The sequence below is a fragment of the Hyposmocoma kahamanoa genome, unplaced genomic scaffold (genome assembly GCF_003589595.1).
Source record: "Hyposmocoma kahamanoa isolate Upper Pololo Valley unplaced genomic scaffold, ASM358959v1 93, whole genome shotgun sequence".
Taxonomy (NCBI): domain Eukaryota; kingdom Metazoa; phylum Arthropoda; class Insecta; order Lepidoptera; family Cosmopterigidae; genus Hyposmocoma; species Hyposmocoma kahamanoa.
The window spans coordinates 24,332,783-24,360,633 of record NW_020654810.1 but is presented as its reverse complement, the minus strand read 5'-3'; the positions used below and the strand labels follow the sequence as shown (position 1 = coordinate 24,360,633).

At 36.1% G+C, this 27,851-nt stretch overlaps 1 protein-coding gene across 1 annotated transcript in view; it reads left to right on the top strand.

Annotated features, from left to right (window-relative positions):
• Positions 1-27,851, top strand: part of LOC113237283 (disintegrin and metalloproteinase domain-containing protein 23-like) — an 889,413-nt gene that overhangs the window by 353,835 nt on the left and 507,727 nt on the right. The window contains exon 4 of the mRNA XM_026473672.1: positions 22,766-22,914. Within this exon, the coding sequence (XP_026329457.1) occupies positions 22,766-22,914 (149 nt within the window). The remainder of the gene's footprint in view (positions 1-22,765; positions 22,915-27,851) is intronic.

Below are 27,851 nucleotides of genomic sequence, written 5' to 3'. Positions count from 1 at the left end.
AACAAACAGTCCAGACACTTACCCCAAAAGGGTCAAGAAACGAGGCAATTTTAATACAGGTTGGTATTAAAATTGGCACATGATTAGTGGTAGCTATTACAAATCTGATAAGGGAATCAAAATTAGACGAATCCAAATTGAAACAGCACTGTTCGAGCAGGGAGTGACAAAGGAACGAAACAAAATCAGAATGGCGAGACACAGGAATTAAAGAACGATTCAAAATTTAAAAACGAGTGGTCAGGAACCGGAGAAAAGGCGATAAAAAGTTTTGATAACGATGTAAGGAGGTTACGTCGTCGCAACGTACTTAAAATGTAGCTGAGCAAGACGTATGTATTATAACGCGGTGAAAACAGGTAGTGTAAAGCGAGATGTAATGAGAAACGAGATGTGGGCAAGACGAGTGGTGGATAGCACAAATTACGGGAGGCCAATATCCAGCAATGGGTGAAGTTATGAAAGGGTTGTAACCCTAACTAGCCGTGAACAGGTTCACGGCAATGAAATGGGAAACTTCCGGTCCACAAAATTTATTAAAGAAGTAAAGTTTAAAGAAAGGCTGTAACAATATAAAGGTAAATGTAAAAAAACAGGTATAACAGTATAAAACACTCCCTACACTTTATTATTAAGGCACTTACCCCTAATTGGGCCGAGAAAGTGAATTACAGAAATAGATACATGAAGGGTGTAGACTTATAAATTATTACACATGATTAGCTTATTAACAGCTCTGATTGTTGTGGCGGTCGAGCTGGGAGTGACCGTGATACGAAAACAAAATGAGAAAGTGAAGGAAGATGGAACAATTCAAATTTAAAATTTAAATACAAGTAAAATAAAAAAAAAGATAAGATACAAGAGGAGAGAGGCGATACAAAGAGGTGAGATGACGGTGTAAGAAGGTCACACCGTCACAGTTGGGCTGTGGATGATGATTATGACATTAATTAAAAAAAAAAAATTGTATTAATAAAATTGAACTGCCTCCGTGGCCGAACGGTTACCATGCCGGACTGCCACGCAGAGGTCCCAGGTTCGATTCCCGGGCCGGGAGAAATGTTTGTATGGCCTACATTTATTTCTCTCGTGAGTTTGGGTGTAATTTGTGGTTGTCTATGTGTGTGTCCATGGCACCCGCGACACAGGGTTTCCCTAGTGCGGGGCTATGTCGAGTGTGTGCGTTATGTCGAGTGTGTGCGTTATAATTGTGGTCTCCATAATGACACACATACACATGTAATGTAAAATATGTGGTAACCGCCTTTAAACCGCAAGTGTGTGAAATCCCTTACTATATTGACGAAATGTTCTATTAAGCGTGACTGGACGCTTTTGGCGAACAATGTGGTTTTTAACCTCGTTCTCTTGTAATTAATACACAATGCCTGCAGAGTAGGCTTTGTTACAGCCTGCATTGTTTTATTGTGCTAATATGTAAATAATTTGCTACTCTTGATAAGGGTGGTGTTCAGAAAGTAATACTTCGGACGCATAAGATTTTTGTTTTATTTATTTAACTTAATGCATTTTACAAAGGCTAAACACATGCAGGTGTGGTTCAAAGACCACAGAGGGTTTATCCGCACAGATCTAGTGAATACGCCGCGAACGCGCTACATGTGCGCTACACGCGCACTGCACGCGCGCTGCACGCGTGCTGCATGCGTGTTGTTAGTGTATGAGGCGCGCGAACAGATTTGTGAGGCTTTGGATTTGTACGCACGTGTTAAACAAGTGTTTTCTTTGTTTATATTTACATTTCCCTTCCACATGTGAATCTTGAATGCCGCTGCCCCGTCAGTCGCCATCGAGCGCATGTCAGCGTCGGATCTGTGTAAAATTTTCACCGCCTGTTCTTATTTTATTTATATTAATATACATCGGGCGGATTGCGTGACGTGAGAGGCGATCCGCCACACATCTCTTCTCCTAAAATCTAGGTTTGCATTAAAATACCTGGCCAAAAAATCTTTATCATAAACACTCATTACTTCACACTGACTTGACAAACCAATATCCACTATCATTATATCTAGTTATAATATATTTTGGAACAATAGTTTTTAAAATTCTTAGTTGCAAGTTATAAATATCTTTCAGGTAAGACATAAGTTGACAAGTCTCATGTGCCTGTAATTTTACCAGCACCTTTATACCCTTCAAAACCGGAACACAGTAATGCAGCTAAACTACTTGGCGGCAGAAATAGGCAAGGTTGTGTTATGCGTCAAATCATAACTGGTTATACCCTAACCATCGAGTATTTGACCAGAAATAGAGACGAAATACCTATTATTTAAATTGTTTGAAAACTATTCTGTCATATCATTACGGTGACAACTGCGCTCCGATTGGCCAGCCCGAATTCAAAACAATTGACGGGTGTCGTCAATGGTTTCACTTCAAATGGACCAATTTCATTTGAGCTTTGCTATAATGGACGAAAATTGCAAAATTCATATTTAATGTTTAATTACCGATGAAATATGATTCCGTTCGTTTTGTAATTAGATGTTTTGCTGTTTTTCCCACACCACCGAATGGAACAGCCCCCATTGTTACACATATTATCTTTATTACAATAAATACAGAAGCTTTTTGGAATATACGGAGACGTATATACAGTTGAGTTGTCGGCGCTGTACTATTTCAGTTTTCCTATTTGTGATTTCAGCGCAAACGAGAGTTGATATTTAAAAGTATAAAAATATAAGGCCCATTTACCTGATGAGTTGCTAGGGATGGATGGATTTTGTCTTTATTTCTGTTTGTATACTCAGTGACCCTAACCAATTATACATTAACCTTAAAGTTTTTTAAGCTAGCTTATATTAAGTATTATGTTTAAAGTTTAGTTTGACTGAAATAGATCTTAATTTTGCACATACATTATCTTTGTTCAGTCCCAACTAAATACGTATTGTAACATGTGTTGTTTATTGACTATTTAATATGAATACTTAATATAGAAGAAAAGAAAAAACCTTTGAAAAAAAACTCCTAGGATTAAACGTTAGAGGATGGAAAAAAGTAGAACTATTCTTTAGTGAAAGAAAACTGGCAGTTTTCTAGTCATTTACATTAAAAATAAAGAGCATTACAAGTTTGTAATAAATTTTCGATTAAAATTGTGATTTGCAATAAGTACTAAACAAAGAAGAGCAATCATTTGATCTCAAACAAAAAAAGTTAATTTCCCAAATTGATCCTACTGGGAACATAAACCGGAACTTTCTCGTCTAGCACTCACAGCGGTAATCGCTATACTGATTAACAGTTTCTTTAGAGCCATCATCATCATCAACCCATTTATACGTCCCTCTGCTGGGCACGGGTCTCCTTTCAGACGAGGGTTAAGGCCATAGTCCGCCACGCTGGCCCAATGCGAGTTGGGGCCTTCACACGTTTTCCGAGGATTGTGAACCTTCTTCGACGTGAAGGTTTCATCACGGTGTTTTCCTTCACCGAAAAGCTCATGATAAATTTCAAATTAAATTTCGCACATAAATTCCGAGAAACTCAGAGGTGCGAGACCGGATTCGAACCCACGACTCTCTGCTTGAGAGGCAGTAGGTCAAACCATTAGGCTACCACTTTACCACTACCACTACCACTACCACCACAATACCACTTCTTTCGAGTAATTTTGAAAAAATATCGTAGGTATGTGACTGACTTATAAAATTTAATAATAATAACGCACACACTCATAACCCCGCACTAGGGAAACCCTGTGTCGCAAGCGCGATGGATATACGCGTAGACAACGACAAATTACACATACACTCACGAGATAAATAAATGTAGGCTATAGAAATATTTCTCTCGGCCCGGTAATCACACTTGAGACTTTTTCGTGGCAGACCAGCATGGTAACCGTTTGGCCATGGAGGCAGTTAATATAAATTTTATATTTTTTTTATAATGGGTGAAAACATAGCTGCGTGTTAGTGACACCATGTGGCGGGTGTCCTTTGTCGACATAACAACCAATGATTTATTTTCATTTGGTATAAATATAGTTAACAATCTCACCTGATGTTAAGCAACGATATAGTTGACGATGTTACCGTTTGTCTAGTAAATGCCAATTCACTCTTTTTCCATACCAATGCCATAAGCATAAGGAATGATAAAACAAAGCGCTTCGTGAGAATGCGTCGTAAGTCAATGGCATAAGGACGGAGTTTTCCAGATAAATCTTAATAAACCAAAGGAGGAACGTTGAGAGAGGAACTTGTTTGTCAACTTAAGTAGGTTTCAATCGGCGTTCCATAAATACCGCTGTATGAGCTATTCAAAGTCCAAATTAACCAAAAATTTTATATCTACTCTCAAACTTGGTCAATTTTACATTACATACATTTGACAAAAATCATCCTTAAGTCATCGTGATCTAGGTTCATTTAGAAATGCAACTGAAAACTAAAGTGCGAGCTCATTGTACTAAGCGAACAATAAATACCTTTTGGCGACTATGATCACAAGTTCTTGCATGTGTTACAATTCTTTATTAAAAATGGTACTATAAGTTCTAAGTATACCGCTCGAATAGGTATTTAAACACATACACAGTTTGTGTAGCTGAGCTTGTGGTTCAATATACGTTGGAAGTAAATCACCTGCACTACATTAGATATATATTTTGCGGATCCCACAAGGCAGGGTTTTTGGCCCTAAGTTCACTGCATAAAGTTTTTGTTGGCAGAAACTTGAAAATGGTTTCGAATCCCTTTGTAAATTTTTCCTAATAAATTAATATGAACGATACTATTAAGATTGCAAGCGAACCTTCTTGATATCCAAGATAGAAGGAAAAAAAAAATATTGTTATAAAACATACGCTGTTAAGGACTCTACCTCAAAGGAATACAATGCAAAGTCACTCTGGCAACTTTTGCTATAAAAACACTTCTCATCTTAATTAAGTTTAAACAGCTGGTGTACGGACCAAAAATACATACATCATACAAGCTTACTTCAAAAGCGTACGCCACGACCACGACCAACCTAACTCGACCTTTTGCAAAGTACCCCTTTCAAACCACGCCGTCTTAATTTTGCACCACTAGTCAAAGAGATGAGCTCTTCCAACACTGGTTTTTGAGATACATGTGAAATATGGCCAGTTTAAATTGGCCTATTAAAACGTTAGACGTTTCTCCTTGCACGGCTACGTTTGTTTGTGCAAAAAGAGGAGGTGTAGTTCAGATTTGACTGGTCGCACGTATACGTAAACTTACAATGGGTTTGGCAAGCCGAGGTGTGATGAATTGCTTAATTACGATACACCGGCGCATGTAAATGTGTTGAGATTGTAGAATGTATCTGCTTTGTTGAGTTTTACGGCTTTTAATGTAGTTTTTTAATTAAAAAACACACAAGATAGAATGATGGAAATCATTGGATAGTGGGATAGATATTTTGATATCATGAATTCTCTTTATTTATTGCCATAGCTAATATTTTTCTCATGACGGAGAATAATCTTATTGGTTTTTAATAGACACTATATTCCACCAATAGAGTAGAAAGTGTTTGATACAAGCTGCAGTTCTAGATGTGAAATGCAGCTAAGAAAGAAAAAGAAACCCTATTGCAGTTAATCAGGATAAGTATAAAAGGGTATCCGTAGGATTAATAAAACGTACGTAAGTAAAACCACCAACCAGTCGAAAGATGAAATGAGAATGATACAATTTAAAAAGACGCCACTAGAATATAAATTGAAACAATCAATGAATTTAACGTGTATGATTTGGTCTGTCGATATATTGATTTAAATGATGTTGGTTTAAAGTTTTTTGAAACAGTGCAATTCAGGGTATAATTTACATCTTGCCTGGATTATAAATACTAAGAAAACCGACAAATACTAAGGACTGTGTTGAAATTATATTAGAATGCTGATTTGTTTAAAAAGGCGACTTACGGCACTCCCCCGTGCAATATGATTGATATATTTCGTTTGAACTTAATTGAAATTCAGAGCATAAAACCGTGATTTAAGAAGAAGATAAAAGAAAAGATGGATGGATTGTATTAAAGATGATATAACAGATGATGGAGATGAATGAAAGAATGAAGCATACTACGCCGACCTCAAATGGGAAAAATGCAAAATGATTATTACTATTGCATTAAGGATTTTTGTGTCTACAGGTAACCGTAGCGAAATATTACATTGTTACAATAAATTGCCAAACTAAGACGGTGGTTGGCCAGTCGTAATAAGTACGACACTCGAAAATTTTACTAGAAACATACATAACAACAAATAAAAAAAATATTCACGCAATGGCTGAGTCTGACAAAGACAATTTCATAATCTACTCAACTCATTTTTGAACTTTTCGTTATACCTAACCGTCGACAATTCCTGAAATCACTACTAAGGCGTTTAAATTATTTGATTTCTTAGATCTTCCCTTTCATGTGTTTGTATACTTAATGTTTGGCCGGGCTTGGTTCACTTTGTTACTGTCAACATCTGTACAATCTGTGTTCCCGCAAATAAATTTAGTGTTTGACGGATTATAACTGTAAAAATTATAATTACCTTATGCTATATTTTATCTCGTATCCGCTCACGCGATACATGCAGCCGTAGACACATACCACACCTAGAGGTGCCGGTGATGATTTTATACCGATTTATCGGATATCGAAGTTATAACAGGTAAAAGAACTAATATTCTACTAACTAATATCACTAAAATCCGTTGCCCACCGTACCGAACTTGCAACTAGAAATCCGCGGGTAATAGGTCCCCGATTCTACGAACATCTACCCACAGACCTGAAAAGTGTTAGAAACGATGCAACGTTTTGTACCCGACTAAAAAACCTTTTATTGGATATTGAATTGTACAGTGTCGATGAGTTTCTTTTGAAACAATTTTAATTTTATTTTATTCGACAAGCAGTAGTTATACTACTTTATTTTATATTCATTATTATTATTATAATTTTATTACTGACGATCATAGTTATCCCTTGACATTGTATTTCCAATTGTAATATTGTGACATTGATAACATGAAATAAACGATTCTATTCTATTCTATTCTATTAATTGCTATTTCGGTAACTATTCTAACAACCATAAAGTTTTTAATGTCTGGGTCTGTCATTTAAAAAAAATAAACAACTTCAAAAATACGTCACGACAATCGTGTGTGTTATTGTTTGGGCTGGTGATTTCGGTGTTTATTTATTGAAAACATACCGTAAGTAGCGTTTTTTAAGTTTACCCTGAATATAAATGTTTATAAACTATACTTTAAGGAGTAATTTCATGGTAAACGTTACAACCACTCAAACGGAATATTATCATATTTATCCAAGTACACCAAAAATTTCATTAGTGCTTTTTAAGTACAGGATTTGCAGTGTATTACTGTATTTTATTTGAGATGTTTTTGTTGGTAGTACGGAGGGTATTTATTTAGCAACGCACAATAATAATTTTTATTTATAAAAACTTGTATTTAAACTGAATGCTTTTCTAATTTGCGAAACCAAATAGCCGCCATTTTGCGGTAGGAGGAGCGCATCGCGTGAGCGGCTAGCAACAAAGCCTTTTGTGATTGTCGCGACAGTTGTAACACTATAAATCTTTTGGTATTTATTTGTATTTATAAATAGCTAAAATTGAAATTACCTGTACTTGTTTTTTATGTTTTCTTTTATTGTATTTTGTTCTTTCACATTTTTAGCTGTAGCTGTGTACTACTTTTGTTGATAACCAATTGTGAATACATTTCATCTAGTCTTGCTTGTTCGTCATTAGCATCCGATTCACCTTGAATTAGTGTGCTACAGGATGATTAATGCGGACATAATCGCTGGCAGCCGTGGTCAAATGCTTCCATTGTAAAATGGGAGACATTGTGTGCACAGTGCCAATTTGTCCCCGAGACGGAGGATGAACTTTAAATATGATCACGGCTTAACCCAATTCGTAATTAGATGCTTCTATACAGCTGAGTTTACGGCATCTGTTTGCTTAGTTTCGGTATTAATTCTAACATTGGCATTGACATTGGAATGTTTGCTGTATGTGGATACGTTATTGAATTTTTATTGTTATCTCAATACGCTACGCATGTTTTTGTCAAGTATTGATGTTGTTGCCGATATGAATGGGAATATGTTTCAGGGGGCACGCAAATTGGTTTTTTGAAACAGATTAGGTCATCATTCTTAGAAACTTGATATAAATGAAAGTTAACTAATTCTTATTAAAAGTCTATTTTATGTAGTTTAAAACAAAGTCTACCATCAAAGTGCATATATTTTTTCATATTGTTGCTTTTGTCGCAGTTATTGCAATGGAAATTTGCGTTAGCATTAAATAACTTTTGACTTGACAAAAATCAAAACAGCAACTTTTGTTAATAACGAGATGTGTTCGCTAAGTCTCAATATATTTCTTTCTCCGTAAATGTGTATGTCCGATCTTAATCAATTTAGCGTCATTGATTAATCCTAACATTTGCGTGTCCACAGATTAGAAACTCGCCATTCGGGAACTTCCGAATTCGGCCTTTGATCCAATATTTGAATGCCGATTTAGGCTTGACGACTTTGGGATCGCACTGTTTGTTTTGGGATTACGTATTTTTCCGAACTTCCAAATTCCGTCCAAATGCAAAATGTTCATTTATCAAAGTTTAAAAATTCAGCATTAATTGGGTGTTCTGCAGGGCGACGTTTTAGAACCACCGTTTTTTTTCCAATGACAAACGAAGGCATAATTTGGCATTAAGCGCTAGTTGGTACGGAAATCTGTCATAATAGATTTAATTACGGTGAAACTATACATTTAATTTTGGAGTTTATTATTAAATTTTAATGCTAAACAGTGTGCCCTGACAGACACTTTTTTTACTAAAATTGCAATTTTCAACCGATACTTATATTTAACTCAAATTAGAGAGGCGTATACCCTGAGAAACCCGTTTGTTCTATATCTTTACAGCTAACCAATAAAACTTTGAACCAAAGCAAAACTTTAAACCAAAATTGTTTATCTGAATCGAACTACTCGCTATAAACATTACATTCTATAATAGCCCTTAAGCGGTTCAAACAACAATAAATAAAGCCCAAAAACTAATTTCAGGGAACTTGTTGAATACTAAAGCAAAGATCGCAAAACAGCTTTTTAAGGCAACAACAACAATGATCAGAGAAGGAATCAGGGCGTGGGCGCAATTTGGACCGCTGCATTGTGGGAGCTGTGTTACTGGAGCGTACTTACACTGCGCTAATGTCAGGGATGTCAACAAAGAAAAATCATTAGAAGTACAAAACACTAAACATCTCATCACATTATTGTTATTATCACAAATTTCCATTTTGTGAGTGATAAAATATTTGTTAATAGCGCTTACATATTTTAACAATGTGAAAGATGCCGTAGTGACCAGGACACCAAAGGAAATGCTTCGATGGTTTAGTTATGTAAAAAGAATGGATCGTAGTAGATCGACAACATTGTGACGGTGTGACTTCCTTACATCGTCATCCTAACTTTTTATCGTCTTTCTCCGGTTCCTGGCCACGTGTATATAAATTTTTAATTACCATAGACCTTTTGCCTCTCATTTTGTTTCGTTCCAGCGTCACTCCCTGCTCGATCGCGATAGCGAACACGTCTTCTCTTCTTATTTTTTTTTTTTTGTAAACAGATAGATGTCTCGATCGAATTGGGGATGCCCTCAAAAAAGAGCAAGATAAAAGAACGGGCATATATGAAGAGGCTGAAACGAGTAAATGAAGCGAAAGAAGTTTGATAAGGAGCGACGTTAAGTATTTATGCTTACCATCACATATGACAGCTCACAAAAATCAAAAAGAAAAAGCAACGTCCAACTTTGTTTATTACATATTATTTTTTTAAATTTTCCTTTGACTTTGTCAACCCTAATTCCTTTTAATAAATAAAGACACAAAAGACAATCTGAACTTCAGCACTTGAGACGTTATCTTAACGTCTTTTATAGATAACATTGCAGTAGCATGAAGAAAATAGCTCTCGGGTTCTTCGAACCTTTACGCTCGCGTATGAGAAAATGGAAATGAGGGTAACTGTATGTCAGAGTACTATAGTGAAAAGAAAAGATTTTATTGATTGGTATGATTGTTTACTCTCACTTGTAGACTTTCTACATACATAAGCTCATGCCCTAGGCCCACAGGAGATATAAGCAGAGGCCACGGAACGCCACTTTAATCTATCCTGACAGAACTCTCGAGCGTGACATACATCAACTACCCTTTTCATACGACTTCTTTTATTAATGTCACTTCGGATCCCAGCCTTTTTGAGGACATCACTGATCTGATTCAATGTAAGTCCTTCTGAGACGTCCTCTTAGAATCCTTCCATCCACATTAGCATCATAAATCTGTTGGGTAATTCTTCTTACATCCATCCGCTCTCCACGCCAAAACCACCTCAACATTCCTTTCTCTAGTCTAGTCACTACATCCTCTTTCAAGACATATATTTCACGTATTATTGTATGCTTCACTCTATCACTCAACTATATTCTACAAATTTTCCTCTAAGATCTCATCTCCACTGCATTATTGCTTTCATGCTTCTGTAGACTCTCTTGAAACAGAATTTAGAATACTATGTTACTTATTGTGTATTATAATTTGTTAGATTTCATCGTAATAATCGTTATTATAATTTATTCTAGCATTACACCAGCTTTATGAAACGTTAAAAATGTATTACAATCTGACAACTTTGTAATTGGCTATATAAGTTTGTAATTGCCAGTTTACAATTAAAATTTAAGAGCTGCAAAATTTGCAGATTTTTTAAAATTTTTGTATAATCCAAAACAGAATTTACAGTGGTTTTTAAATCTAACCTACCTACCTACTACCTACCTACCTATTGCAATCCAATTAAAGGGTAGGTTAAATAAATAAATGAATTTGTAAACAGGTTTTCGATTAAATGTAGTCCTCTTAAAAAATCGACTAAAAATAAAAGGAAGATGACTCCCGAAGATGTCACAATACTGAGTCTTGAAGAAACTGTAGTAAGTTTTTAATACTTTTGGAGTTTTGATGTACCTAGAAATTAAAACAAAAGAAAAATATCAATTCGCAACTGCATCAGGAGCAACCCTATTCGCGGAGAGAGTGCATCGTACCGCGGCCATTTTGGTTTCGCGAAACTGTTCCACCGAGATTGCTTTGACGAAAGCTACGAGAAAACCCGTAATAAAAATAAAATATAGCGCATGCATTCTAAACGGATGGAAAGTGAAATAGTAAAATTGAAATTTCTGCACTCCGTATGTGTACAGATGTTGAACAGATTCGAATTATGTTTTTTTTGTAAGGTGCATTTGTTAATTACGAAACCTGCTTATAAACTGCTGCTATAATGTTTTAAGGAACGCTGTTTATTGACTTGTGATATAATAATATTTTTTATGATACCAAGTGTCGAACTGTCGAACCTGGTGTTAAAGTGACATGCCTGTCTATGACAGTTATAGTGCCACTCAGAGCTTTCAATCACAAAGGTCTAAGGGGCACTGTCATTGCGCCCGTTACCCTGAGACAAAAGATGACAAGTCCCATTAATACTCACATTACTGCTTGATGGCAGAAATAAGGAAGGTGGCAGTACTTCCCTGGACGAACAGTTTTTACAAGGCTGCTTCTAAAAAATTTATAAATAATTGTATTTGTATTGTATAATCGTACAAAATATGCCGATTTCATTTTGAATGCAGCGTTCTCGATTAAACGCAAATGCGGTGTCGACGGTCTACCGTTAGTCGGTTCTTTATTTGAAAATTTAAATTCGAAATTCAAATTTCATATGCGACACTTAAAATTAATGTTACTTTATGAGTTCGCTTTGTATTCATTCGATTTCAATGTGGTAATAAATCGATATTAAAAAAAAAACGTTTTAATAATGGCCTATAAAAATGAGTTTTTCGCGGACGAATTCTATAAACCGGTTTGCACGACATTCATTTCGCTTTTTTGCACAATTAAACCATAAAATTCTTTATTGATGGTTACGTTAACTCAATAATGAAATTAAAACTCTTTTTTAATACAGTTGCTCAAAACGTGGTATTTTTCGCACTACAAATCGTGCGGAAAGTTGGATTTCTCGCACTAGTGCTTTTTACTTTTCCAGTTTTTTTAATTTACTGTTGTTTTAACTCTTAAACATAGAACTAAAGAGATTGTATATTTATTTCATATTTATGTGCTTTGTGACGTAAGTCATTCGTCATTACTATACTCTATCTATGGAGAGACCGCATTTTTACACCTATGAAGTAAATGCTCCTTAGTAGCGATTATGTAGAAAATAAAGTAATATAAAATAGTAATTTTAATGTGGCTGAATACTGGCAACAGTTGCCATATTGAAAAAAGTCGGCCAAAAAAGTACTAATTTTTTTCATCGTTTACATTCCCGCCTTTTTCATTAACTTTTTTACGATTTGATTTTGTTATTGACAAAGGAATAAAATGAGGTTTTTTTTAAATACTGTTTTATTTTACTTTCAATGTAGGTTTTTCGCAAATATATTAAAAAACGTTGTTTGATACACATGCGGATTTGTCATTTTCACTTGTCTCGAGTCTTGACCCTCGCCTCTGGCTCGGGCCAAGATGCCTCGAGACTCGTGAATAATGACTAACTTTCCGCACTTGTATCAAAAATAACTATTTTTTAACACAATACACAGGAAAGAACCGTAACATTTATTTACATCCAGCTTTTTCGTCTTCTGTTTATTCGTCATCTTCATCTTGAAAAGATGATCGACAAACTTATCTACCTATTAACAAAAGGATCAAAAACTACTACGATGAAAATTGAGCAATTGTTTCTCGACGCAGAGATCGAAGATGGCGGCCTATAACCTATGACTTTAATTTACCAAATTTGTGACTGTTTAATAGCAATACTTCTCGTTAACAGTGAAGGAAAACATGATGATGATCAAACCTAAGAAAACTCAAACACTCGTCGAAGAAAACCCAATACCTTTGTGCTATCCCCAACCCCTATTGGGGTAGAACCTCTTGTTTTAAGTGGGGTGTGTGATTAAATAATAAAGTCTGAACAAGTTACGTGTATTTGATAAAAGCACATTACGAGGAACACCGACTTAGTCGCGGCGTCCATCACAGATTATAACAAAGTGTCATCGACAAATAGCTACAGCAAAGATAGACACACTAAAAAAGGAACAAGTCTATGACCATCACACCTAACTTCGGAGGTGTCCTGAATTGGCCAAGGATGCCAAACTTCACGTTTCTTTCTTTTATTAACCTACCACTGGGCAAATCTCCCGAAATCCTCCGCTGTCTTTGACAATTTTCTGCCACTCCTTCGCAAACCCATCAAGATCATCCGCCAACGCCTTCTCGGTTGTATCCGCCGACACTCGGCAACTCCTCGGATTGCATCAGGCTAACGTGGCCTTCCCAATTCCATTAGAGCCTAGTTGTCTTGCTCTCCACATCAGCAATGCTAATCATCAGATGCAGCATTGTATTGCGCACTCGGTAAATGCGTTTAAAGTCCAAAATGCTGTGTTTGGTCGCCCTCAGGCAGATCTTGAACTTGATTTTTGGAAGTCGATCAGCGACCAAGTCTGAGCACCGTAGTTGGTGCTCAAAATGATATAGGAGGATCACTCTTCCTGTGGTCCTTCAAGGACCAGTAGCTCTTCCGGGCGTTCTCGGTGCGACGACCGATTTCCTTGTCCGTATATTTTCCAAAGACCAATCAACAAAACCAAACGGCTGTAAATATATAAAAATAACGGCCGACGCTCTAGCTAAATATATGAACACCATAGAATCGTACGTATCGTGACAGGATCGATGAGGGTGGATGAAAGCCCGTCTCTGGGCGTCAATCAAAATAATAATTAATTGCCCCGTGCCATTATACGCTGTTGATATTGCCCGGGAAAGAGGGCACCCTGTTTTTGTACGCCGTAACGCTGTTGTTACGCCTACTGGCTAATCAATGTAGAGAAGATGCTTTTGTTCCAATAAATTGTTTGTTTTTAATGACTGCGCTAAAGGGAAGAAGGAGAAATTTATTTTTAACAAGGCCTTTTTCAATAACTTAGCGACGTTTATTAATGTAATTTTTTCTAAGTGATTTGGAAATTTGGGCATTATTATTAACAAAGTAAACGCTATAAGGATCTTTTCAGAGCTGGGTAATTACTCATAAATTCGTCTTTTCAATTATATATCTCGTATTTACGGTTTATGGTGCTTGTATAGGTCTTGGCAATCTAGGTGTAACCATGCCTAAATTACTATTGCTTGTTTCTGCTGGTACATCCATTCTGTGAGATTTCAAACCAGTTGGGTAATTGTCCAAAAATTTTAAACTATTGGAAAGAATAAAAAATCGGGATAATTATGTCAAGTGATGTGATGAACTAGTTGTGCACTTGATGATGGGTAACACGCCTACTCATAACAGTTGCAATGCCACCTAGTTGGAACTATCACTGCGTCAAAGAAGATATCCATAATATTAACCTTAGAGCTGAGTCCAAACTCATGGTACCACAGTTTCGTTTAACCAAGGTAAACGAGTCTTTTATGGGGAACTGTATACGTTTTTACAATAAGATACCGGAGCATATATTAAGTTTATTATTTTCTAAGTTTAAAAACTACAATAAAAATATTTAGATCGAAAAATCATATTACAAACTTGAAGACTACGTGTTAGATAAAGATGTATGGAAAGACGACACGGCTCCAGAATCCACACATATTTGATTCAAAGTGTATTCCATAGCATTTAAGTTTATTTTAAAAGATCAATCCCTAGAGTTTCTTGCTCGTTCTTCTCAGGGAGGTCACGTAAATGTGACGGTTTCAAGTGTAAATCTATATTACCTATGGAATAAATGATCTTTGATTTTGACTTCGTCCGTTACCCAGAGACATAAAGTCCATATACCTGTAGTTTCACCAGCTCTATTTGACGGTAGAAAAGGGGATTGGTGGCAATTTTTCCCTCTACGACCTTTTTCGAAAAGAGCACTACCGCTACTTAAAATGAACCTTGATTTTTCAACAATAAGCGAAGTAATTGCTTGGCCCCTGGAGATTTAAATCAAATCTCTAACTTAATATTTACGGAACAAGGTTTGTTTCGCTGGATTTCTGAATAATCATAATAATATTATATTCAATTTTCGCCTTTGAATTTGTGAAAATATGGATCAGGCTGCTGGAGTTTATGTGTTAGGTTAATAAGATTGTTTTGCTTGAATAAATCCGAGTTGAATTAGTTTCGAAGCACTCCATTGTTAGACAGCAGGGGCAAAGTAGTTAAGAGATTCTGGTAGCTGACAACAAACATTCACAATTGTACCGCACACTTCCTCCTTTACTTAAATTCTTTAGTAATGGCTCGCCAACATCTTACTCGTACCTACAAAAACTATTCTTCACCAACAGTGCCATCTAGCGACGTAACTGGGAAACACAAAATCAAAAGTCACGAAATTACTTTATATAAGTACTTCTAATTGCAACATACAATTATAGTATTTATATGTAATTGGATGCTTTCCGGATTTAATAACTGACAAAATAAATAATTATCCTTGAATGTAATGGTTATTTGTTAGTAAAATTTGATGAAGTTCCGGAAGGAACAACTAGCGGCCTCTAGCGGTATATTATGTAACAACTACGAAGTTAAAATCAATAAGTTATGAACTTGACTACAGCATTAATTAAATTTTTATTGAATTGATATTCAATTATTTGTTTGTGAAATTACTCCACTAGTTTGTTATAGTTATTAATAGAAAGATCTGTAATAGATCAATCAATCTGTAATAGATTTCTCATAGATGGCGCTACGACTAAAAAGTCGTTGAAAGACCAAGTACAAAGACACGACGCAAGCACATAGAAAAATTCGTGAGGTCCGTTGGTTCGTTCCGTGGCTTAGTTGGTATAGCGTCTGGCACGGTATGCAAGAAGACGTCGGTTCGAATCCGAGCGGATCGAAGGAATTTTTTCTGAGTGTTTTGACTACATCAAGTTTGATTTAAAGTTTAAGTAGTTTTTATAAAATGTGATGGTTGTGTATTTAATTAGGATGTAGTCAGGTTTTGGGAAGAATTTGTGACGTGATGGTTAGTGTAGTGTACAATCCTATATATGACTAATAAGAATGAAGCAAATGAGGGTAGTTTTTGCGCCACTAAAGAGCTTCTTGAGCGTCAGAAAGCATCATTCTTCGCATGGGAATCTGCCATACGAAGGAGTAGGAGAGTTTAATCAATATGATGGTTTCAAGTACAAATTTGCGTACCTAAGAAATTAAGATTTGAGTTTGAAGCAAGGTGTGTTTAATGATTAACTACGAAGGGCTAATAGAGACTTGTTGCGATTATCTTACTTCAATGGTTAATCGAAGTAAGTAATTGGATGTAAAAATAACCGTGCGTTATTTATAAACACCCTGTATGTAGGACTGAGTTTCTGCTCTCTCGAGTTCTCAAGACCTAACGAGATTTTAATTGCCACCATCAAAGAAGGCTCTTAAATATAAACCTCTCGTTTCAAATCTAACAGAATTGCAACTTTGCAATTGTAATAGATCATAAACTACGTTGTAAATTTTTACCGGCTTTAAACCGACAATAAGTTCCAGATTTGAATTGACTGATTTCACTTATTTAACGTTGTTCGAATTATAAATTAACACACTGAAAACTACAACCTTGTAACTTGTAGTTAGTTTGATTGTTTTTGGGCAGATATCGATCTGTTTACTTAGGGTTGTTTTCAGATTTAAGTATAGAAAAACGTTATATATTTGTATAGCTAACATTTAGGAGTTTAATATAGGGCCTATTTAAGCTTACCATTGTTTGTGTGTTCTATAGGACATGACATGTTTCTGTAACCAATTCTTGACCACCATTTGGTTAACGCATGGAATAACAAAGTAGTAGAAGTGTGCGTTCTCTTGTAGCCATTCTTATTATGTGTCAGTGTTCTCTTTAACCGAAAATATATTGACTGAATTATAATTTATTGTTCTATATTGTATATCTATATCAAAACAATTGTCGACATTAATAGCAATAATAAAAATATATCCGGCGAAGACGTTTCATACCTTCATTATGTGCTACTTTCACTAAATGTAACTCTTTTTCTAAATATTTGTTAATTTTGTGCCATTATGATTAAGAAGCACGTATTGCATTGGTATTAAGTCCAATATTCTTAGAACCGTTAACCTTAGAACGTTCCACATATTCTTCGTTACTCAAATAGTCTTGGAAAGTATTCCTATCTGTGATATATATAGATTTATCGTATTCCTAACTTTAAGTGAGTTACATATAAACTATTGAATAATTGTGACGTCTAGTGGTACCGGAACTCCTAAGCCAAACAGTTCAGCGTTTGTATTAGGAGTTCTGTTACTCAACACTAGATGGCACAATTATTCAACAATTCTTGTGATCAGTTTCGCCGTTAGTAATAGTAAACGTAACTTGGTTCAGATAAGTTTATTTTTTTCCCCGAAGGTTACTATAGGCCTAATTTCGTTTGATAATTATATCCAATCATGATTTTACGATCTTCGTAGTATAATGTAAGATTAATTTACAAGTGTGTGCGTGTGGTATCGAGTATACAACCAGAAATTGAGATGAAATGTCATTTAATTTGTTCGAAAACTATTCTGCCAAATCATTACGGTGACAACTACAATCCGATTGGCCAGCCCGAGTTTGAAACAATTGACGGGTGTTGTCAATTGTTTCACCTCAAACTACCAATTTAACTTGAGCTTTGCTATTATGAAATCTGATTCCGTTTGTTTTGTAATTAGATGGAAAAACCCCCCACAGTTAGAAATATTATCTTTATTACAATAAACTCAGAATACTTTTGGAATAAACGGAGACGTACACACAGGTCAGTTGTTGGCGCTGTACTATTTCAGCTTTCTAATTTGCGATTTCAGTGCAAACGAGAGTTTAAAAGTAATATAAGGTCCATTTGCCTGATAAGTTGCCAGAGATGTACGGTCCTTATTTCGTCTCTATTTCTGGTTATATACTCGATCGCGTGTGGCGACACCGGTTTCGATAGTAAAGCCGCTTAATACCATTTCCATTAATTTGTTATTCCGTGAGTTGACGTTTTACTCTGTCTGGATAACTACGTTCAATCTTGTTATGTTATTTCATTCGATCTTGACGAGTTACGGAAATTATAATTGTTGATTTCGTGATATGAAATGCTTTGTAGAACAGTAGGGGGTCGTAAGTATACTAATACGTCTTGACGTCTTGTAATACAGGTGTAGTCTGTCTTTTTGAAGACGGAGTAAAATGACATTTATAGGGTCGCCGGTTTTCATAAAATTTAAAAAAGTTATGTAGTTGTTGTCGATAGTTTTATCGATAGTTTTATCGATAAATTGGGAAAGAATGATTGAACTGAATGAAGAATGAAAATGACTGAATTGTGAATGTAACGACGCCGACGTTCTAATGATTGCTAATTGCATTATTACCTTCTATATTCTTGTTTTGATAGTTGGCCTAGGAATATCGAGATCAATTTTTATTCATATATTTATTTTAACAAGAATAACCGGATTTGATTGTCTATATTGAATTAAAATGAAAAACTTTAAAATATATCTCCTCTTTGTATTTTTATAAACATAGTTCTAAAGATAGTAATCGGTGCCATGTTAATCGTCCGGCATGTTAACCGTTTGGCCACGAAGGCAGTTAACAGTGTATGTATGTATGAACTTACAAAAATTGAAAATTCAAATGAACTTGTGCTCCGTAATTGCATGAATAATGGTGTCGAGGATGATTCAATTGAAACAAGTTCGGCTATTTATTCCATAAACGTGACTAATATTCCATCGATAGTCGATAGAATATTTATCAACTGCAATCACTAGCTGCTCGCAAGCGGCCAACACCTCTGCGCAATTAACTGAAATTTTACTCCGTCTTCAAAAAAGACGCATAGTAAGTACATTAATACGTTTAGCATCTCTGGCAAGTATTTTTTTTATATAAAAGCAAGCTTTTCCCAAGTTGCACCTACCGGGAATCGAAGCAGAGACCTCCTCATCATCCACAGCGCTAGCCGTTGGGCCAAAGAGGTCGTCAAAGGTTGCCAGATTCGTCAAACACTCAGAAGTAAAAGCAATTCGATAAAAATATAGGTGTTTGCCGACGCTAATGGTTTTTCAATGTTCTAGATGTCGTGTTGTTTACTAAAAGAATTGTAAGTCGTGTATTTTATTTTAAAATTTCATCTTTGCTATTTCCCATCCACTTGAGATTTTGAAGTGGTTTAAATCAGTTTTCATAACCAAAGGGTGAGAAAATGAAGTTTGATAACACTTGGCTTTGTTGATAAAAGTCTAGATATGGAATTCTTGGGGTGAAAATTGCCCCAACTTGAAAACTTCCTGCGTTGAAAAACATAACTTTAATCAAGTTTGCTTATCAATAGCTTGAATCGGTATGGCGGAAAGGACCTTTATTTCCTATTTTACGTACATTTGTGGATATTAAGTAGCATCTTTTGCTACCGATGAAGAACACATTAAGGAAAGATCACAACCCTTGAAAATCGTGTAACGTCTCCAATCCGTCTTGAACTTTAGATGAAACTCGAGCCCAGCAGTGGGACTTTAAACGTGTTCTAAATTTGATTCTCGCACCTACCATCATTGACTTACAAATAAATGGACGACGGGTCTAATACAAAAACCACGAAAAAAATGTCCCAAGTCAACCTATTTAAACGTAGTGACATGTAAAGGAATTTGAAAAAGCTAAAACGTTGAATTTACGAAGACTAAAGCGTGAATGACGGTCTGTACACTTTTTAGCGCGGACCCGACGTCCATATAATTGTTATTCAACGCCTACCATGGATAAATTGTAAAGAATCCATCATTAATAAAAAAATAATAATCAGGAGGAAATTTGTATCTTTGTACGAAAACACACATATTTGTTTAAGAAAGCCTGTGATGTGAATACTAAGACTCCGCAGAAACCCAAACAGACTTGCACTTGACACTATTCCTATGACTGCTAAATACAGTAAAAGTTGTTTAAAAATGTGTGTTGATATATAGAATAAAATACCACTTGTGATTAAACTATTACACTTAAGTTTATTCAAAACAAAGCTGTGCAAGTGGTTAAACAAAAATAATTTTGATGACCTAAACGAAAAATTTGACAGGAAATGAGATATAAGAAGATCTTGAAGACTTATGATTCTTGATTAAATTAATTTGTAACTTGACATGTTTGTGACACTTTTTTATCCTTGTGTTGTGGAAGTCTGATTAACATAACTAGACATTTGCATGCTATTTAATTTATGCGCAACATGTTTGTACTGTCTCTTGTTACATCTTTGTTATACTATTTTTTAAGCAAATAAACGAATTATTCGTCGTCCGGAGTCAAGGACTCAAGTTCAAGAACCGACAAAAGAAAACATCGCGATGAAACCTACTCGTTGAAGAAGCCTCAAAACCTTTGGAAAACGTGTGACCTTCAACCTAGCTCGAATCCTCTGCTTAGTGAAGACAATGATGATGTTGAATGTTAAATAGGAATTTGTATAAGAGAATTCTAGAGGGAAGGCTGTACCCAGAATCAACCCTAAATATAGCATTTACAAGACAAGTATTTCAGGTACTAGACAACGTCTAATGAACCCTTACAAGTTGAAAAGTCCATTATACGAGAACAAGTCAGGAACAGTGTTCTGCTATACCGAGCCAGCTTATTAATTCCCGAGACGAAGGGTCCCGTAATTAATTATTATTTTGACTGACAGCCTTCGGCAGGCAATTGATCGGGAACCCTGATGGGTTCACGGTTACTTCAAATTCGAAAGCTTCTGTAGAATATTGAAGCTCGGCATTTTAAATTTATTGAAATTGAAATTGGGAAACGACGGGGGGTTGTTGTCGCTTAAAACTTTATAGACAAATTAGTTATGTAAATATCGCGATAGCGTAAATAGTTGGAAAATTACTCTAGAGAGGGCCTGTGTTCAGCAATAGAATGCTTTTATTGTCCACACGCGTTCTAAAGCCGAAACATCATGCCCGATTTCGTGTTAAAGCTTATAAAACTACTCATGCGTGAAAGTTTTTTAATGGCGCTAATAATTTACAACAATTTACAAAACATGTGACGGGACCTGTCCATAACAGTGCCACTTGGAGTTTTAAATCATAAAGATCTGAGGCTCACTGCCAGTGCGCCAGTCACCCTGAGACATAAGTTGACAAGTCCCATGTGCCTTTTTTATAGTAGTCAAATTTTTCGTCCTTCGGGACAAGCTAAGACATCTAATTAGCCATACTGCTAGATAGATAGATTGTAATTTTTCCTCGCTTGTTTAATTTTCTGATTTTATTTATTTGGTTATAGAGCCATAGCTTAAACAAGTAACAAATAATTAAGAAACTCAAAACGCAATAAATAATACTTAAACTAGAACTTAGTTTGTGTCAAAATGTAAGTAGAAAATCCCGCCATTTTTTTTTTAATTGTTTGACATTTTGTCGCGGGAATTGGTTATGTCTTTACGGTGGCCATTATGAAACTCCTGATATTATATTTCATATTTTTTCTTTACTTGTAAGCAACGATATTGTTACTATGGTAACAATATTGTCACAATGTGCTGTATGCAGCACAGTGTGACATTATTTAAACATTGTTTTGGCATTTTTTCCAATGAACACTGAAACTTCATTCGCCTTTAAAAAAATCAAAATGAGTACTAAACCTCCTTAAAAATACTCTGTATCAAAAACTATACAGGTTTATAAATAGCGTAATGGTTGTATTGTTATACCATGAATGGCAAATGAATGAATGGAAATGTCTTTTGCTTAAATTGAACAAAATAGGGTAGATATTTTGTCCAAAGCATTGTTGCAAAGTCGTACACGAGCGATCGCACAAAGAATAAGCGGGAACGGAGGCTTTCTTTAGCCACAAATTTTCCATTATGTTTAATAATTTTTCCTATGTAACTACCTACCCATGGGGTAATCTGGATTTCCGGTACCGTTTGAAAAAAACAGCGTCTCCTTTGTGCTGGAATTGACTTTATTTTGTTAATTTATTCTATAAAATTTTCGACTAAACCATGGCATTATCAAAAGTGCATTCAGATACAGATTAAATAATGCGGTTCTCGAGATTGAAGAAATTCGATACCGGAAAAAGGGTTATCCCACATGAAGGAATGTGAAGTCGCGTAGTTAGGTACACTATATCAATGTAGTGTATGCGACTCAACATGTTCGGCAATGAGGTCTTTTTCCACTTCGTCACTCCAACGGTACTTGGGGCTACCGTTAGGACGTCACGTGTAACCCTTTTTGAGTTGTGCGGCCCTTCCACACTTGATTTCGTCAATGATGTTAATAATCACGCTATCAAAAATATGGCTCTAAGTATGTGCTGGGTATAACGCCGTTAACTTCTTAAGTTTAAGAAGTTTTTACAAAAATTTCCGGTTTTTACTGCATTCCTAACAAATTCCTACTGCTTTTTATATAAAAAATAAAAAAAAACTTTATGACCAAATTATAACTTTTTTAATTACATGTTTAAAAAAATATTTGTTATTTTTTTTCTTCTTTTAGGTGAAGTGGAGCGGTTGCTACGCGAGTACAGACAGAACCAGGAACTGGTGCGCAACATCGGCGCGCACTACTACCAGATCATCTACCCTGTGCAGCTGCGTCACCACGAAAAGATGGGCATCTCCACGCGGGAGGTCAACACTCAAAAGGTCAGTTCAGTTTTGCATAATCTCAGAATACATTGTCATAATTACAGAATATATTTTAAAAAAGTTATCTAATCTCTCGTATAAATGCCTGTCACATTCTCCAATTATAACAATCTCTATAAGAAGCATCATCTCTTACTCCACTTGTAATGCGGCGCGACGTTATTGATCTATTAAGGGTGCGTACAAATCTAGTGAATGCACCGCTATTGCTCTGTACGCGCGCTCTTGCGCGCGATTATGTGCGCCTTTGTAGGCAAATAAGCATCTGTGGTACGCGATTAACGCACGAACAGATCGCACTTTCAGCAGCAGCCTTTCGCAAACAGGGGGTTTGCGGCGCATTAACCAGATCTGCGCGCAGCCTGTTAAAAATAGCATCACGCTCTTTTTATTTGATATACTCATATGAAATGACGGACGAACAATTCGTGTGCCTGGTGGTAGGCTACACGCCTGCCCCCAACAGTTGCAGTGCCACTTAGAGCTTTAAATCGCAAAGATCTGAGGGGCGCTGCCACTGCGCCTGTTACTATGAGGCATGTTTACAAGTCCCACGTGTCTGTAATTTCATCAAAATGTGTTCATGACACCCGCGACACTGGATTTTAGAGTAATTTCTATTTAAACCAACAATGGGATGAAAGGTAAAACAGAGTATTTTAACCTGTACGAGTTTGTAATCGTAGTAACCTCTACCCCTGTGCACATAACAATTTGTCACCGCCACCTAATTCTGGGAAACGGCAAGTTTTCTTTTTTCACGCCCCACCGTCACTCAGACATTGAATAATACAAAACAAAAAGCGTGTAAGGAAAAAATAAACTTTCCGCGTAGAAAAACTCATGTCCTCGACAAAAATATAGAGATGTGACACGACGAGGCTGTCACAGATTACCGGTAGCAGGTACAATATTACTATAAAAAATTATTTAGTAAAAATATTACAAACAAGTCCTTTGGTGGCATTTTCTTACTTTTAAGTTAATAAAGTATTAATTCAAATATCAAATAGGGATTGAAATTATTTTTATTTATTATATTTCGTGTATTTGTTGTTTTGAAACTAACTAATGTTTCGACTCTTTACAGTCCACCTTCCATGAGATTACGGTAACAGTTATCACTAGCGACCGCGGAAAATATTTGTGTACAGAATGTTGTTTCTTCTTGTGACCTCTAGCGGCGCTGTATGATTTGCCATACAAAATTGTGACGTAATTTCCGCGATCGTTAGCGACAGTTGTCATAGTAAACTCGTGGTAGACGCACAGGTCACAACTGACTGACAGTCAAATTTCATTTCATTTTCCTTAACGTAATTTTTTTACTATTTTTCTATATTAAGCATATTTAGATACCATGTTCTTTATTTATTGCTATCTAAATATATTATTCAAAGAAAACAGACTTTTAGATCCAATTTAGAACCTCTGTAAACGTGTACGGTGTTAAAACAAAATTGAAATATTAGGTAAATTTTTATGAAAGTCCTTTTTAAATAATAAAAATAATACAGTAAATTCTCTGAAATTCTGACGCCTCCCAAATATTTCTTTTTCCATTTTATGTAATAAAATTGTTGTTAGAACAGCTAAAACCTCCTGATGTGACCTAGAAAATCGTGTGAGCCAGTGTAGTGGACTATGACAAACTTCTTTTAGAGGCGAGAACCGAACATAATCATAACTGATATTCACGATGATGAAATAAAGTAGCGTAGGAAGTATCTGATACGTACAATACTAGGTACTATTATACCCTACAAGCCACTCTATTAAGTAAGAGCCACATTAATCATCTGTAACGCGTGTCTCATGGCGTACTTGGAGCGTCGAAACTGAGGTAATTTGTTGGGACCATTCGGTTACCTCGTAACGAGCTCTTTTATATGAGGTCACACATTCCTTCTATTTGACTGGTATAGAAAAGGTATCAATATTGCAGCTGATGAATGGAAGCAAATTGGCGAAAGAGTTACGTAGAGGCAACATTGGGAGTGGATGGCCACGAAGAAGGTTTATAGATAAAATCGTATAATCCAACCCAACATCATATCCGCTCACGCGATGCGCTCCTCCTACCGCAAAATGCCGGCTATTTGGTTTCGCAAATTAGAAAAGGATTCAGTTTAAATACAAGTTTTTATAAATAAAAATTATTATTCTGCATTGCTAAATAAATACCCTCCGTACTACCAACAAAAACATCTCAAATAAAATGCAGTAATACACCGCCAATCCATGCACTTAAAAAACACTAATGAAATTTTTGATGTACTTGGATAAATATAATAATATTCCGTTTGAGTGGTTCTAACGTTTACAATGAAATTACTCCTTAAAGTATAGTTTATAAACATTTATATTCAAGGTAAACTTAAAAAACACTACTTACGGTATATTTTCAATAAATAAACACCGAAATCACCAGCCCAAACAATAACACACACGATTGTCGTGACGTATTTTTGAAGTTGTTTATTTTTTTTAAATGACAGACCCAGGCATTAAAAACTTTATGGTTTGCTAGAGTAATTACCGAAATAGCAATTAATATTAGTTCTTTTACCTGTTATAACTTCGATATCTGATTATTCCATTCCGTGACTGCTTTGGTCCATCGTCCGTCTTCTCGTCTATTAAGTCATGTCATCGACCTTCGTTTTACGTCGTATTTCGACGTTTGGTACACGATCCACGAGATATATGCCCAGCATAGAATGCTCTATCGCTCTTTGTGCGCGCGTCCTTTCTTCCGAACCATAGGTGAGGATCGGTAAGACACATTGAATAAAGACCTTGGTCTTCAGGCACTGTGGGAGATACGACTTAACTCTTAACTTGTGGAAGTTAATTGGCCGTCCATAAGATCCGCGACTTCCGCAAAGGAAGGGCGTCCTCTAGCTTACCAAAAGCAGCCCACCACACACTACAACAATCTAAAAATAGTTCTTTTTTTAACCGACTTCAAAAGAAAGAGGAGGTTATACGTTCGGCTGTACGTATGTTTTCAGATATTTCTGTCAATTGTGGTCCGATTTTGAAAATTCTTTTTTAGTTTAAAAAGGTGCATTATCGTGGTGGTCCCATTGTCACCAAGTCATAATCTGATGAGGGGATCCCTTGAAAATCGGAATCAGAAATCCTCAAATTTTATAAGCATGTTCACCAGTTTCTCCATCAATTGTGCACCGATTTTGAAAATTATTTTTTTGTACAAACGAATAATACGTATTATTCCGGGTTCATTTCGGCTATCACAAATTAATAATTCTTTTCTGCAAGTAAAAGTCGACTTTTCACTTGACACAATACATGTAACCAACAAATCACCGTCACAAGGACAACCAGAAAATATACAAAGGAATCCGTAACAGTCCCATTGTCACCAAGAAGTCAGAATCAGATACCATGGAAATTAAAAAAAGCTGTTAAGCAAACTTTTGACGTCAGTTTTTTTTCAACGAAAAAGTTTCAATTATTTACTTATTATTGAGATTTGATCAGAAAATAAATTAAACTACTGCTACTAAATTTTGTTGCGAATGAGACACAGAGCTTTTTATAAGTCAAAATAATCACATGACAACAGTGGTATGGTCAAAGACTGGACTTAGTCTTTCAAATTAAATGCTTTCAAGATAGCCCACTATCCTAGAAAGCCATCGTAATCGAGAACGTTTTTAAAAAGATTGTAGTGCGTAATGAGACGACTAAGCCCTGTATGAAAATATAGACGGATGTAAGTTAAGGAAGACCGGTTTGTTAGGCTTAGGTTCCACCAGAGATGTGCGAGGTGTCTAGGCGGTGCGAGGATGTACAACGGCGCTGCGAAACGGTGTGATGGTTTCACCAAAGGTGTGCGAGGTGAGGAGTAGCGGACTCTTTTCAGTTGTGCGCGGTGGGGTGCGGTGTGGCCACGGTGAGCTCACGCATTCCTATTCCAGAGCTGCGCTAAAGGAGTCTAGAAAAATGAAGCAATCCTATTGGTGCATTTTTTCATCACACACCTCTTAGCTACCTAACACATCTGTGGTGGAAACGCAGCTTTAGGATTTGGGCAAAGTAAGAATCGATAGACTCTATCTATCCTAATGGGAATCCAAGAGCATAAATATATGATTATATAATAATGTATGTAAAAGAAAATATGATTCCGGTGGCGTGTATAGAAAGCCACTTCAATGCGTCACCTCAGACGAAGACGTATCGCCTCGGCTTTTATATTTTATTATACAGAGAGACGCCTGAAAGTTTGCGAAATTTTTAAGGGTCACAAATGGGGCAAAAACGTCAGTCGTTTTTGTAAAATCGTTTCCATTAGGGTATGCGGAGACTCAATCGCCAACGTTGCATGATCCTGGTAAGTCTGTATTGCTTAACTTACATTTTCCAATGTCGTCTTTCACATTCGATACCACAGAAATAAATCTAGATGAAACGGCGATGTGGTCGAGACACGCGTGTCTCAATCTTGACACTTCAACAAGATTCCCCGAACGCTCCCTCAGTACGCGCCGATTCTTGCTTGCTTGCATTTGTTATGTGCTATTTCTAATTACGTAAATAAAGATGTGAGTGTCAGTCGGTGAAAAGAAGGCATCTCCTTTTACGATTGAGTAATTTTCAATAACTTAAATCCTCTAGTTTGTTATAATTATTAATACAAAGATCGAACACTCAGAAAAACTTCCTTCGATCCGGCCGGATTCGAATCGACGTCTTCTAGCTTACCGTGTCAGACGCTATACCAAGTAAGCAACGGAACGAACCAGCGGACCTCACGAAGTGCCATCTATGAGAAATCTATGAAAGTTTTCAGTTAGATATCTTTACAGTTACCAGCCCTGGCGAGAGATGTCGCTATTCACTGTATTTTATAGTTGGTATAGCGTCTGCCACGGTAAGCTAGAAGACGTCGGTTCGAATCCGGC